Source organism: Cucumis melo, chromosome 1 (genome assembly GCF_025177605.1).
Source record: "Cucumis melo cultivar AY chromosome 1, USDA_Cmelo_AY_1.0, whole genome shotgun sequence".
Lineage (NCBI taxonomy): Eukaryota > Viridiplantae > Streptophyta > Magnoliopsida > Cucurbitales > Cucurbitaceae > Cucumis > Cucumis melo.
Window position 1 is genome coordinate 20160496 of NC_066857.1, and position 13168 is coordinate 20173663.

At 34.8% G+C, this 13168-nt stretch overlaps 2 protein-coding genes across 6 annotated transcripts; one reads left to right on the forward strand and one right to left on the reverse strand.

Annotated features, from left to right (window-relative positions):
* Positions 1-1375: 1375 nt before the first annotated feature.
* LOC103489622 (ent-kaur-16-ene synthase, chloroplastic) lies at positions 1376-7258 on the forward strand. Of its 5 annotated transcripts, none has more exons than XM_017044875.2 (14): positions 1377-1770; positions 2553-2605; positions 2688-2973; positions 3049-3229; positions 3576-3781; positions 3874-3994; positions 4156-4253; positions 4332-4555; positions 4656-4768; positions 4894-4992; positions 5722-5937; positions 6067-6208; positions 6499-6744; positions 6852-7258. In XM_017044875.2, exons 1-14 carry the CDS (start codon positions 1719-1721, stop codon positions 7182-7184), a joined length of 2370 nt encoding a protein of 789 aa, XP_016900364.1. In that variant the 5' UTR covers positions 1377-1718; the 3' UTR covers positions 7185-7258. The 5 variants fall into 5 exon arrangements, with proteins under 5 accessions (XP_050941778.1, XP_016900364.1, XP_008447073.1 ...); XM_008448851.3 differs by having other exon boundaries at positions 1378-1770; positions 3567-3781; XM_008448852.3 differs by having other exon boundaries at positions 1378-1604; positions 3567-3781.
* Positions 7259-8226: 968 nt separating this feature from the next.
* LOC103489623 (inosine-5'-monophosphate dehydrogenase 2) lies at positions 8227-10887 on the reverse strand. Its single transcript, XM_008448854.3, has 4 exons — positions 9779-10887; positions 9203-9382; positions 8538-8795; positions 8227-8441 (listed from the first exon to the last, which is right to left on the reverse strand). Exons 1-4 carry the CDS (start codon positions 10751-10753, stop codon positions 8370-8372), a joined length of 1485 nt encoding a protein of 494 aa, XP_008447076.2. The 5' UTR covers positions 10754-10887; the 3' UTR covers positions 8227-8369.
* Positions 10888-13168: the final 2281 nt, after the last annotated feature.

A 13168-nucleotide genomic window follows, 5' to 3' on the forward strand; every position in this document is an offset into this window, starting at 1 on the left:
CTTTTTCATTTTGTTACACGTCCAGTAAATATTTTATCAGTTTGTTATATTTATGAAAATTAACCTAATATTTTATCATTTATTTAATAAAAGTGAAGTTGGGATTATTTTGTTAAACGATCATGTAGAAAGTTAAGTGATCGTATGGAAAGTTAGTCGACCGTATACGAAGTAATGATCGTGTAAGAGGTTGAACGATCGTACAGAAAGCTAAACGATCGCATATGAGGTTGTAGGGTAAACGGTTGTATGGAAAGTTAGTCGATAGTGTAAGAAATAAATGATCATTTGAAGGTTAAAAACTAAACGACTGTGTAAGATGATAAACAATCGTTTAGAAAGCTAAACAATCGTGTAAGAGGTTGAAGGATCTTATAAAAAACTAAACGATCGTGTAGGAGGTTGTAGGGTAAATGATCGTGATAGTATAGAAGCTAAACAATTGTATGGTGAAAAAATCCGATAGTATAACATCTTCATTAAAAAAGAGTTTAAATTTTACAAACATTATGAATGAAAAAAAAATAATACAACTCGACAACCCAACCTAACCTATACTTTACGGGTTGGATTGATTTGAAAAATTAAGTTGGATTATTCGGGTTGCCAACTCAACCAAACACAACCCATATTTTACAGGTTGGGTTGGGTTGAAAAATTAGTTTGGGTTATTCAGGTTGTCAACCCAACCAACCCGAAAAATATAAATTGTGTTGAGAATGTCTCCCAACCCGACCCGTTTACAACCCTAGATGTAGGTGTTGTGACATTAAACTGGGTTATCAATGTTTTTGTGTTATGATCTCTTCTTATTTGTCACTCATGATGTTTGCTCAGTTATTAGCTTTGATCCTATCTTGATTATGTAGTTTGACATTGTACTGTTTTTTCATTAAAAAGAAGAAGAATGAAGGAAGAAGAAGAAGAAAGTAAAAAGAAAATGACAAAAGATTAGAAAAAAGTTGCAAAACGAAGAAAAAAGAAGAAGAAAGTATTTAAAGTTAAAGTAGTAATTTTATATGGTGATAAATGAGCAAAATGCTCCTTTTCATTGATTGTCAAAAATAGGAAAATTGTCAAAAATAGAATATTTAAAAGTGTAATGAATTTTATCTTTTATTGATTTTATTTGATGAAGTGTAAATAGTTTATTAATTTTTTTCTATTTTTGAAAAAAAAACCCAAAAAATATCCATTTTTCAATTCGACCTTTGATGTTAGGCCATGCAAATTTTCCATTTTGAGTTGGACCATTTGAGGTCATTCATCCGCTGGACCCTATTCTTCTGACGTTGGTACAAAGTTTGGAAATTTGACCCTTTCTTGGTTTCCCTATCAGACTAATTCTGGATATAGCCACGTAAGGAAACAAAATTGATGACTGCTGCGGTGTCCATTTCATTTCTCCTTTTGCGGTTAGCAGTGTGGGGAGCACTATTCACCTGCCACTGCCCAACACTTGTAAACCCATACCTAAACCTCTGGAAGAATTTCACACTGGCCTTCCAACCTACCATAGCTGGAAAAGTTCTTACAAGGCATGCAGCGAGAAGTGAAGCTGGCAACGCCCGTTACACCTCTGGATTCCTCAACGTAACCCCCGAGTATCGTTTTTCTCTTCTGCCCATTTGCTTCTTTGTTTCTACTGAATGTAAATATGCCTCATCACGGGTGATCCTTCTTCCCCAATTTCTTTGCATGTCCTAAATATATCAGCCATGAATCTTTCCCGACCCACCAACCTTGGATGTTTTACTCCCTCCTCCTCAGGTTCTATTTACCAATTGATTGACTGTGTTTGTGATTTGATTGTGTTCTCTCTTTCTTTCTTTGTTTTTAAATCACAGCAACTTCTCTTAAGTTGGGTTTCTCATTTTACTCGTAATATTGCTTTCCTGTTGAAGTCTGCGTTTTCCAACCTTCGATGTTCTGGATAGACCACCATTTAATTCATTAATTCATCTCTTTTTGAGTTTGGGTGGAATAGTTTTATAGCATCAGCATGAACTCGCATTGAAACTGATGCCAATAGATTAATTCACCATGTTTTTCTTTTCATGAAAAAGGAGATTTATGGTCAAGTTGGAACTTTGAAGAATCGAAACGAATAAAGGAACAAGTTCCCTTGACATCTATATCATCTTCTTTTTACTCGCTTTATCAGTTTCTTTCTACGTTGCATTCAGGGAGCATTGTTGAGTAAAGGTTTAATTAAGATGAATGGGAATGAACTTAGTTTTATGCCAAGGTCAATTTCTTAGGATTCTTTCTATGTGGAAGAGTTATAAACTGTTTCTCTCAAGCAGTAATATAGAATCGAAGAGCAGAGAGTTTTAGTCATTGAAGAATGTTTTGACCCAAGTGGAATGTCCTACAGAAAAAAATGTGTTTTATGATCTTTTACATCAAATCCACATAATATTGATCTTTCCCCTATTTTCTTAGTGTCTTAAACCCGGGGAAATATTTGCGAGTAACATAACATTTATGGCATTTTTTTTTACATTTCATGCATACCCTTCTGATTTGTGAAAATTATTCTTCTCAATCAGCTTCTCTATTCCCTGGATTGGATGTGGACACAAAAACAAAAACTGGAGCTTTGGTATGATGTCGTTTCTTTCTTATTTTTTTCACCTTGTTATCTTTCAAACCAAAGTTACATATTTTACTTTCTGCTCTTACAGCGCTTTGAAGATACAAAAGAAAGAATCCAAAAATTGTTCAAAAATGTTGAACTTTCAGTTTCTGCATATGATACTGCATGGGTGGCAATGGTCCCTTCTCCAAACTCTCTTAATAAACCTCTTTTTCCGGAGTGCATAAACTGGGTATTAGATCATCAAAACCCTGATGGATCATGGGGCATACTCCATGACCATCAGTTGGTGATGAAAGCCACTCTCTTATCCACATTAGCATGTGTTCTTACTCTTAAACGATGGAATATTGGTCATGATCATATGAGCAAGGGTATGCTCACTTTCCTAGAGTTCTTCTTCATGAAGTATTCGGTAATGAACTCAAGGCATTTCCTTTGTTTTGCAGCCCTTAGTTTTATCAAGTCTAATATAGCTTCAGCTACTGATGAGAATCAACGTTCTCCTGTGGGATTTGACATAATTTTCCCTGGTATGATTGAGTATGCTAAAGACTTGAATTTGAATCTACCCTTGGCATCAATGAATGTGGATGCTTTGGTTCAAAAGAAAGAGTTGGAGCTTAGAAGGTAATTTTCCCTGGCATGAAGAGTTGTTTGGAGCTTAGAAATTAGAAAAAAATGAGATTTAAACCTTTTTGAGTTAATATTCTTGGAAATATGAGATTTTTTGCCCATATAGTTTCTTTAAAATCTGAAATTCCTGATTGATGCATCCAAATTTTTTCTGATTTTTCATGTTCTACTTCAGTTTTTAGTGTGATTGAGCAGGACTTTGAACACTACAGTAATTTATAAGTTATACTTAGATTTGTATTCTTTAAATTAGGTCCTTTACTGAATGAGGAAATTTTTTTCCTCACTGTTCCTTTCTTTTGTCTGGCCTTTCATTCTATCTGTTCTGAAGCTGCTGTAGCAACTCTGAAGGAGGAAAAGCCTATTTAGCGTATGTTTCAGAAGGAATTGGAAAGTTACAGGACTGGGATATGGTCATGCAATATCAAAGGAAGAACGGATCACTGTTTAGTTCTCCATCCACCACAGCAGTGGCTTTTATGCACAGAAATGATGATGGCTGCTTTAATTACCTTCGCTCAATCTTACAAAAGTTTCATAGTTCAGGTTCCTCTGACGTTATTTTCTACTTTCTTTTTCTTTCTTAACGTGTCATTTATTTCTCTGTAATTTTTTTGCCATATACTGATGTTTTTCAGTTCCCGCAATATATCCTCTTGATATATATGCTCGTTTACACATGGTTGATAGCCTTCAAAAACTGGGGATTGATCGCCATTTCAAAGATGAGATTAGAAGTGTATTAGATGAAACGTACAGGTAGTATGATTTTTTAACCAATCACCCACAATGAATTACATGACTAACAAACGCCATGCATCTGCATATATCCTCTGTTTGTTTAATTCGAGTTCATTTAGTCTGTGGTTGAATTCCTTTCTAAATATCAATGGTTTTGTTGAATCTATTTGCGAGATCAGATGTTGGATGCAAGGAGAGGAAAATATATTCCTAGATGCTTCAACTTGTGCAATGGCCTTCCGGATGTTACGTGTTGAAGGATATGATGTTTCTTCAGGTGTCTTGTGATTATTGAATTTTAGAGCTGAGATGTTGGATCAAAGAAAATGTTTAATTTGTGTAATTTGTTCTTTAGATCAATTGACTCAATTCTCAGAAGATCTCTTTCCAAATTGCCTTGGAGGACATTTAAAAGACTTTGGTGCCTCACTAGAGTTATTTAAGGCCTCCCAGATTATCATTTATCCGGATGAGTTTATTCTGGAAAATATAAACTCTTGGACTAGTCGTTTCCTGAATCATGGATTATCTGGTGGTTCGGTTCATTCTGATAGAACTGAGAGACTCGTGAAACAAGAGGTATGTTTAGTAGTAAACTCAAATAATTTGTTTCCCATTTTCTTTTAATTTAAAATGAAGCATGAATTCCAAAAATCCTTTTGTCTCTGGTCATCTTTAGGCAGTTAATGCTTTCGAGTTCCCCTATAATTCAACTCTGGAACGCTTATCAAATAAGCGAGCACTGGAAAGTTACAGTGGAGACATTGTCAGGATTTCAAAAACAACATATGCGTACGTTACAAATTCTTTTACTCTCTTTGTTCTTTTTGTCCTTTTGCTTAGTGTGTGTGCATGTTCGGGATGGGAGGACCTTGGGGGAAGTTGAACAGACCTAATACTGGATTTAATTATATCAGCTGCTTAAATTTTGGTCATCAAGATTTCCTGGAACTTGCTGTAGAAGATTTCAATACCCTGCAATGCATACATCGCAAGGAACTGAAAGAGCTTGAAAAGTAAGTTACTGCTTTTTGTAGATTTGGTCATTTGTAGGCATTTCCATATAATTGCAAGCATGTGAAGATTAATTTTTACCACTATTGTATGTTTCTTTACTTGTATTGAGCGCCCGAGGCCTGGGTCACAAACACAATAGTCTATGAAGTGAAGACTAGGCATTAATAAATTTGTAGATTAAAAAGATCGAGATTAGCTGAACTACTCTCTCATAAAAAATAAAGAAAGATGGTTGAACCATAAACTGATGATGGGATCTATCAAGTGTGTGTCAGATTATATCAACTTTTGAATAATACATAAGAAAGGCAATATATCGTAAAAAATACCAGAGGAAATTAATGTCTTACATATCTATTCTGATATTACCATTTGCATAACTTTTCCTTGGACTAAAATCTAATTTTACTCGTTTGGTACTAGAAAAATTCAAACGTACTCATCAGTTTTGTGGTAGGCTAGTGATAAACTATAATTCCCTGAATCATTCCCTTTGTCTTTTAACCTTATGTATTACATTACTTGCATCCAAGATAGGTCACAGGGTTAAGCAAATATTCACGTTTGCTGCTTTCTTCACTCCTTGGGAGAAGCCATGAACTACTTTTCTAGATTAAATGATATGCTTTGAATGCCATTGTGACTTCTTAAGTGGACTCAAGTCTCTACATTTGTAGTGCACATGAGAAACACTTGTTGGTATGTTAATTTCTTATGTGTATGAATAGATGGGTCATCGAAAACAAACTGGACAAGTTGAAATTTGCCAGACAGAAGTTAGCGTACTGCTATTTTTCTGCTGCCGCGACCCTAACTTCTCCAGAACTTTGTGATGCTCGCTTATCATGGGCAAAAAATGGGGTACTCACAACCGTGGTTGATGATTTCTTTGATGTTGGAGGATCTGAAGAGGAATTGGTAAACCTTATACAATTGGTGGAAAAGTACTTCTTCTTTCCTTCTATTTTCTCTCAAGTTGATGCCCATTGGTTCAGTATCATTTTCATTTTCATTTCTCCTCTCCTAGCATTCTGTATAATCAAACTCTCTATTTCTCAATAAATAAACCACAGGTGGGATGCCAGTGGGGAAGCGGGTTACTGTTCCAAGGAGGTTGAGATTATATTTCTTGCACTTCATAGCACAATTTGTGAAATAGGAGAAAAAGCTTTACCATGGCAAGGACGCAGCGTGACGAGGAATGTTATCGATATTGTAAGATATTTATTTTTTAAGCAATTATTATTAAATCATTGGTTTAACTTACTAATAATATTTGGTACAGGGAGGGGAATACAGCTTAGTTATGCCTAATTATACTACTTCAAGAGTGTGAAAATAAGGGGAAATAAAACAACCACCAAATCTGTTTGTCTTGTTTATTTTTGAACTGGACCCTTGATAAACGAGATTAGTTTATGACATATGTGTTGGTAGGTTCTAAAGTTTCTCTCATGTACTCGACAAGAAAATATGTAAAACTATTATGTGTTTGTGATATACAGTGGTTGGCTTTGCTCGAGTCAATGAGGAAGGAAGCTGAATGGTTGAAAAATAAGGTAGTGCCATCATTGGATGAGTACATGGAAAATGGCTATGTATCATTTGCTTTGGGGCCTATAGTCCTTCCAACGCTCTACTTTGTTGGACCTAAGCTTCCTGAGGAAATTATTGGAAATTGTGAATACCAGAAGCTCTTTAAGCTGATGAGCACTTCTGGCCGCCTTCTGAATGATACTCGAACTTTTGATGTAAGTAGTAAAACAAGTTGCATGAATTAATACCCTTTATGCTAAGAGGCTTTTTTAGGCCTTCTTTCTCTTCTTTCTTTATAAATCGCTTCTGGTTTTTGTTGCAGAGAGAGTCCAGTGAAGGGAAACTGAATGCCTTGTCTCTATACTTGATTAGTGCCGGTGGTAAGCTCAGCAAAGAGGAGGCCACTGAAGCAATGAAAGGAGATGTTGATAGGACGAGAAGAGAACTGCTTAGATTAGTTTTGCAGGAGAACAGTACAATTCCAAGAGCTTGTAAGGATTTGTTCTGGAAAATGAGCTGTGTTGTGCATCTATTTTACAGGAAAGATGATGGGTTTACTTCCCATGAGTTGATGAACTCTGCGAAAGCCTTATTCGAACTACCCATGGTTCTGGATGAACTTTTGAACAAACGAAACACAAAAGAAATAAGTTAATTTGTAAACATGGTGATGGAGAAGTTCTTTTGAAACTTCAATAATGGGAAGTAGATGTAGACATCTATTCACAAGCTCTTTCTCTACTTGTCTGTCTTTTATTCCCTTATACTCCCCTTCTTAGATTCCACTTTCCTTACATTTGAGGGAGAGAAGAGACCTGCATTAGTTGTATCTGCCATAATAATAATGTGTGTATATTTATCGATAATTACTTGGTAAAATCTGACTCCTCTTGAAACGTAATAGTTATCTAAGTTTACTAATGGAGCATTAACCAGTTTAAGAATTTTCTCAACGTGTTCAAGCAATCGCATTTGTTAGAACTTTCTCCCCAACTTTCTGTTTTGAAGGCATAGACAGTCTGAATCAAAATTGTTGTAATATTATATGTTGAACGGTAGAAAGAAACAAGGACAGGTAGCTCAGAGATGATGAAACCTTCAGATCACAATTTGCACATCATTGGGAAATTTTTATGACTGAAAAAACTGGTCTTATCGATAGAAAAATACTTTGATGCATTCTTTTAAACCATCCAATCATAATGTGTCATATAGTAAACTTTGTATCCATGTATTTTCGACAGATGTATGCATCATTTGGTATATTTTATTGGATAGATTTGAGAAAACAGATGTCGAGGAATGGAGAAAATCTGGGGCAGTGCTGGTTCCCAATCTGGTGGCTGCCCGGAAATGGCTTCAGAAGATTTAAACAAGTTGCAACCAATTTATTGAGACCTTAATTAAAAGAGCTGAGATAACTGCAATTATAGACACTGCGGAGAGATGACTCTGGATTTGTTACTCATATCGGTTTGGTAAGGCCCCTCCTGATCATATACTTAGGATTAAAATTGTTCCTTTTAAAAGGTGTGATCATTATCATGCATACAGAATGTAGCTTGTTACGAGGGTATGATCATTATGATGTGTTAATTTTAATGGAGTTCAATAATATATATTTGGTGATAATTGATTTTTCATGCATAACATAAGAAATGTAGCTCTGTGGTCTACGTTATGGCCAAATATCTAAGTGTACTAAAATAATGGACTTGAACCCTCTTTATTGTAAATAAATTATTGCATGAGTCACAATATATATCTGAAATATCCATCTGACAGTTCAAGTCCCGCTTTAAGGAGGGGATCGGCTTATAGCCAGAATGTATTGATTTTTTTAAAAAGATCTCTTTTCATAAGAGACCAATCCATGAATTCCACCTTCAACCTGTGCTGCCCCTGTACGGACCTGCATATGTGCAAACCCAACAAAATGAAAACGACTCTAAACAAATTCATTTTCATAACTAGCAAAGCACTAAAGGGGAGAAACAGAACGCCTTACCTCTAGCCTTAAAACCTTTGAGCTTAAGAGGTCATGGGCAGATTTGATGGAAGAAGCACCAAGATCTTGGAACCCTTGCTTCACTGCTTGCATGGTATAGGGTATGAACTTCAAGACTGAACCCTTATCAGCAACTGCTCCAACAACCCCCTGAGCTATCTTAAGGGTTGCAGTATCCCCCAAGTACCTCGCATCACTTCCTTTGATCATTGCTTCTAAAGACCCCATCCCCCGATATTTCTTTACACGCTGACCATTCTGGAAATGACAAGAACCAACTTCTTATGAGTCATTTCTGATTTCGCTCACTTTTTATAACTTAAAATAGCAAAAACTGTGAATTGTGAGCAGTTATACTTGTGTCTCCTAATAGAAATTTAAACGACCAAAAGATAAAGAACATATATATGCAGAGTGAAGTTGTCAAGTCAACAAGTACAAGCATGAATAGTTCTACCACCTAAATGTACCTCAATGAAGTTACAAAATAGTTTAAATTTAAAACATCAATCCTTTAAGTACAGGGAGAGAAATCCAAAAAAAAGGCATACTCAGTAGAGGGAAGCTTAGCAGTAATGACTCAGTTATATTTAAGAACTTGTTACTTGTTAATTGTAAGGTAACTAGCCGTGACCATTCACTTGGGAAAAGGAGAAAAGAAATACCTTCGTTTCGAAGGCCCCAGGGGCCTCGGTGCTTCCAGCCAAGAAACTTCCCATCATTACCGTTGATGCCCCAAGAACTAAAGCCTTAACAATATGCCCAGAGTTTGAAATTCCACCATCAGCGATAACTGGCACGCCACTGTGCGAAGCAACTAATGAGACCTTGTAAACCGCCGTCGCCTGAGAATAACAGAGGAAAGACTGACTTCAGTGTCTTAAGGAAAATTTTACGAAGGTATTATAAAGGGCAGAAAGAGAACAAGGATTCACATGACATGGCCAAGCAAAAACTAGTATTTCCTGAGAAAAAAACAGAGAGAGAGAAGACTGCTGGCAGAGCATGAATATTGGGTGACTGCCAGATTATGTTTTGCAAAGCAAAGATTCAGTATCAGCATCCAAATACCCTGGTAGTTGCAAAATGAAGGTTGCGATTAAAATGCTTAGTGTCAAAAAGCACATTGAACCATGGGCGCTTTTAAATTTGTTATACTTTTTAAGGAAGAAACAAATGCTAAATATTCAATCTCTGCTTTCTTTGGTCACTATAAAGAGTAGAGAGTTAAGATGGTCTACCTGTCCTCGTCCAACCGCACAAACCTCCTGAGTAGTACAGATAGATCCAGAACCCATCCCAATCCGCAACCCATCAACTCCAGCTTGAATCAAATTCTGGGCTTGTGCCATCGTCACTACATTTCCCCCAATCACGTCCAACTCTGGATATGTCCGCTTCACATACTTTATCATATCAATCTGATAACTGGAGTTACCCTGTGAACTATCCAACACCACTACGTTTATACCTGCCTGCACTAGAAGCTTGAGCCTTTCCTTGTCATGTTCCCTTGTTCCAATCGAAGCCCCCACCAGCCAGGAACCATCGGCCGCAACCGACCCAACACCCAGTTTTGGATAACTCTTGATTCTCTCTACTTCCGACTTTGTCGCAACATCCACAACTTCGCCGTCCTTTAACAGCGGCACAAAGTCCTTCTTGTTTTCCTCCAAAAACGCGTCCAATTGCCCTAAATCATAGTTCCACGGAACTGAAGCCCCCGAATTAACCATATAATCATATATTTTTACTTCCTTGTTCCCCTGGGAAGTCCAATCCGCGTACGAGACGTAGCCCAAAAGCTTGGACTTAGAGGTACCTGACTCTGTAACTAAAATGAAGGGCGAAGAAGCAAAATCGTCATCGGAGTCAATCCGATCGGATGGGGACTTGAAAACAAGATTGGACAAAATAGGAACTCGGCGGGCCTTGGCGGCATGAACCATGGCAGCTTGTTGGGAGGCAGGGCAATTGGAATGGATGATACCGATGCCGCCAAGAGCAGCCATGGCAGAAGCCATGTAGGTTTCGGTGACGGTGTCCATGGGGGAAGAAACGCATGGAATGGAGAGAGAGATATTGCGGGTGAGTCGGGTAGCAAGTTGGACAGAGTCAGTGGGGAAGTCAATGTAGTGAGGAAGGAAGATGACATCGTCGTAGGTGTAGGAAAATCCCTGATTGAAGAGCTTTTCAGCTGCAAAGCCGTCCTCCATGGCCGTTGTTGCAGAATAGGGTTTTGGTACTAAGTCAAAAGTTAAACGGTGGGGATGAGCCTAAAGGGAGGAAGCCGGAAGGAGACGAAACTAATGGAGGGAATGGCCCAAAAAGCTTTTTTTGATTCTACAATTACTTTACTTTCTATTTTTTATTTATTACTTTTTCTTCCACACATTTTCGTACCAAATTAAATTTCTTGACTTACCCTACAAACATTATGATAATTAAAAAACAAACAAACAAACCTTTTGAAAAATTAGGGCATGTTTTTGGTTGCAATAAGTTGTATTTTATATTTTGAAAAACATGTGCTTAGTCACCTATTCATGAATTGAAGTATAATAAGCATTTAAATAATCCATTTATAAATTTTTAAGGACTCCTTACATATGTACAAAATAAGACTAGTATATTTGTAAAAATAGCAAACTTAAAACTAATCGAAAATATATCAAAATTTACATAAAATATCTAAAACATCTATTAAAAACAAAAAAAAAATGCTTTGGGCACGTAATTTCTAGCTTTCGAAGTCTATTAGTAGTAGACTTCTATCACAAATGGAAGTCACATTTAGAAGTCTGTCATTAATAGACTACTTTTATAAAAGTATATCATTCATATACTTTTTTAAAATTAATTGTAAATATAACAAAATTTGCTTATAATGTAACCCTTTAGCCCATAAAAAAGGTACAAAAAAACTCATTGAAGGCATGTAATTTTCACTTTTTGAAGACTATCATTGATAAACCTAATAGTAACCATTCATTGATAGACTCCTTTTATAAAAATCTATCATTGATACCATATTATCATCAATATTTTTGTATTACAAATAAGATTCTATCAAAGAAATATATCATTTTACTGGTGATAGCAATCTATTGTTGATACATCGCTATTACCAATACACCTCTATCACCAATATTTTTGTATCACAAATCTATTCGTAATTGTGCACTATCAATAATATACTTTTATACCTTATAAATTTTTATCAATGATGGAAGCACGCATGATTCACAATTTTTGTTTGGTTTTGATAATTCGTAAAAATTGATTGTTAATGCTTCTATGAATGATGAATTTTTATAATCAATAAACTTCCAATGATATAATCATATAATAAAAAAAAATACTTAAAGTAATTGTCTGTGTTGTGCATTAGAGTCTATCAATGATAGATTTCTATCGATAATAAACTTGAAGAAAATTCAATATATTCTCATGAAAATTAAGAAAAATTCATAGTTTCATTACTGTTTTAGTCATGTGTATTTAATGGCATTTCTTCCTTCTAGTTGTTTATTACTTTACTTCTGTATATGAATATAAACATTCTCTTAATAATTTTTTTTTGGGGAAAAGTATCCGAGTTAAAAGAAATAAATTCATTTGGTCCCGAGTTTTTAAGATGTGTCTTTCTAGTCCCGAGTTTTTTAAAATAAGTTTACAAAGGTCCCTCAAATAATTTTATACTATTATTTTAAATAATTATATGGCATTTAAAGTTAGAATAATAATTTCTAAAAACCATTCTCTCTAAAACTATTTTTTCAATTTTAATTTTATATAATTATTTTTTAAAAATCAAACAAAAAAAACTTCAATGACCTTTTAAATATACTCGTTAAAACTAGATTAAAATGGTATGCTTTGAAACCTCATAGACCAAATGAGTCTTATAAATATGAGAATTAAAAAGTTGCATTTTTCAAATCGCAAACCAGAAGGATAATTTCTTCTTTTATCTTTTACTTCAGTTGTGCTATAAAAAAAAACATATAATCATTTGTATATTAAATGAGCATTTAAAAAAAAATTATTCAAAAGACCAAAAGTATTAATGCGTCTTTTAAAAATTGAACGATATTTTGAAGAAAGCATTCTTTGAGTTTTTATCCATATATCAACGACAAGATATTTTTTTGGAACTTTTTAATATTAGTCGACATTTTTTAGAACTTTTTAATATTAGTCAAAGAGTATTAATGTTATTTTTAAAAGTTTAGAGTATATTCATTTGGTGTTTACCATAATGTAGTATATATATATACTAATGTCACATTTGTGTAATTTTATTTGATAACATTTTAAGGGAGGATTCAAATTTTTGGCCTATTAATTAAAGCTTATATATTTAAATTAATTGATTTATGCTCAAATCAACTCATACATAGTGTACCAAATCAAGCTAATTTTAAAATCTATCTATTGAGATAATCTTATATGTATTTAAATTTAATATTATAGAGTCACCACTCTTTATTAATATCAATAACAAAAATGAAAAATAATGGCCCAGAGTGAAACGAAAAAATAGGAACAAATATCCTTTTAGTCCTTAGATTTTGGGTTTACTATCTATTTGTTCTTTAGATTTTAAAATCTAACATTTTTGTGTTTGA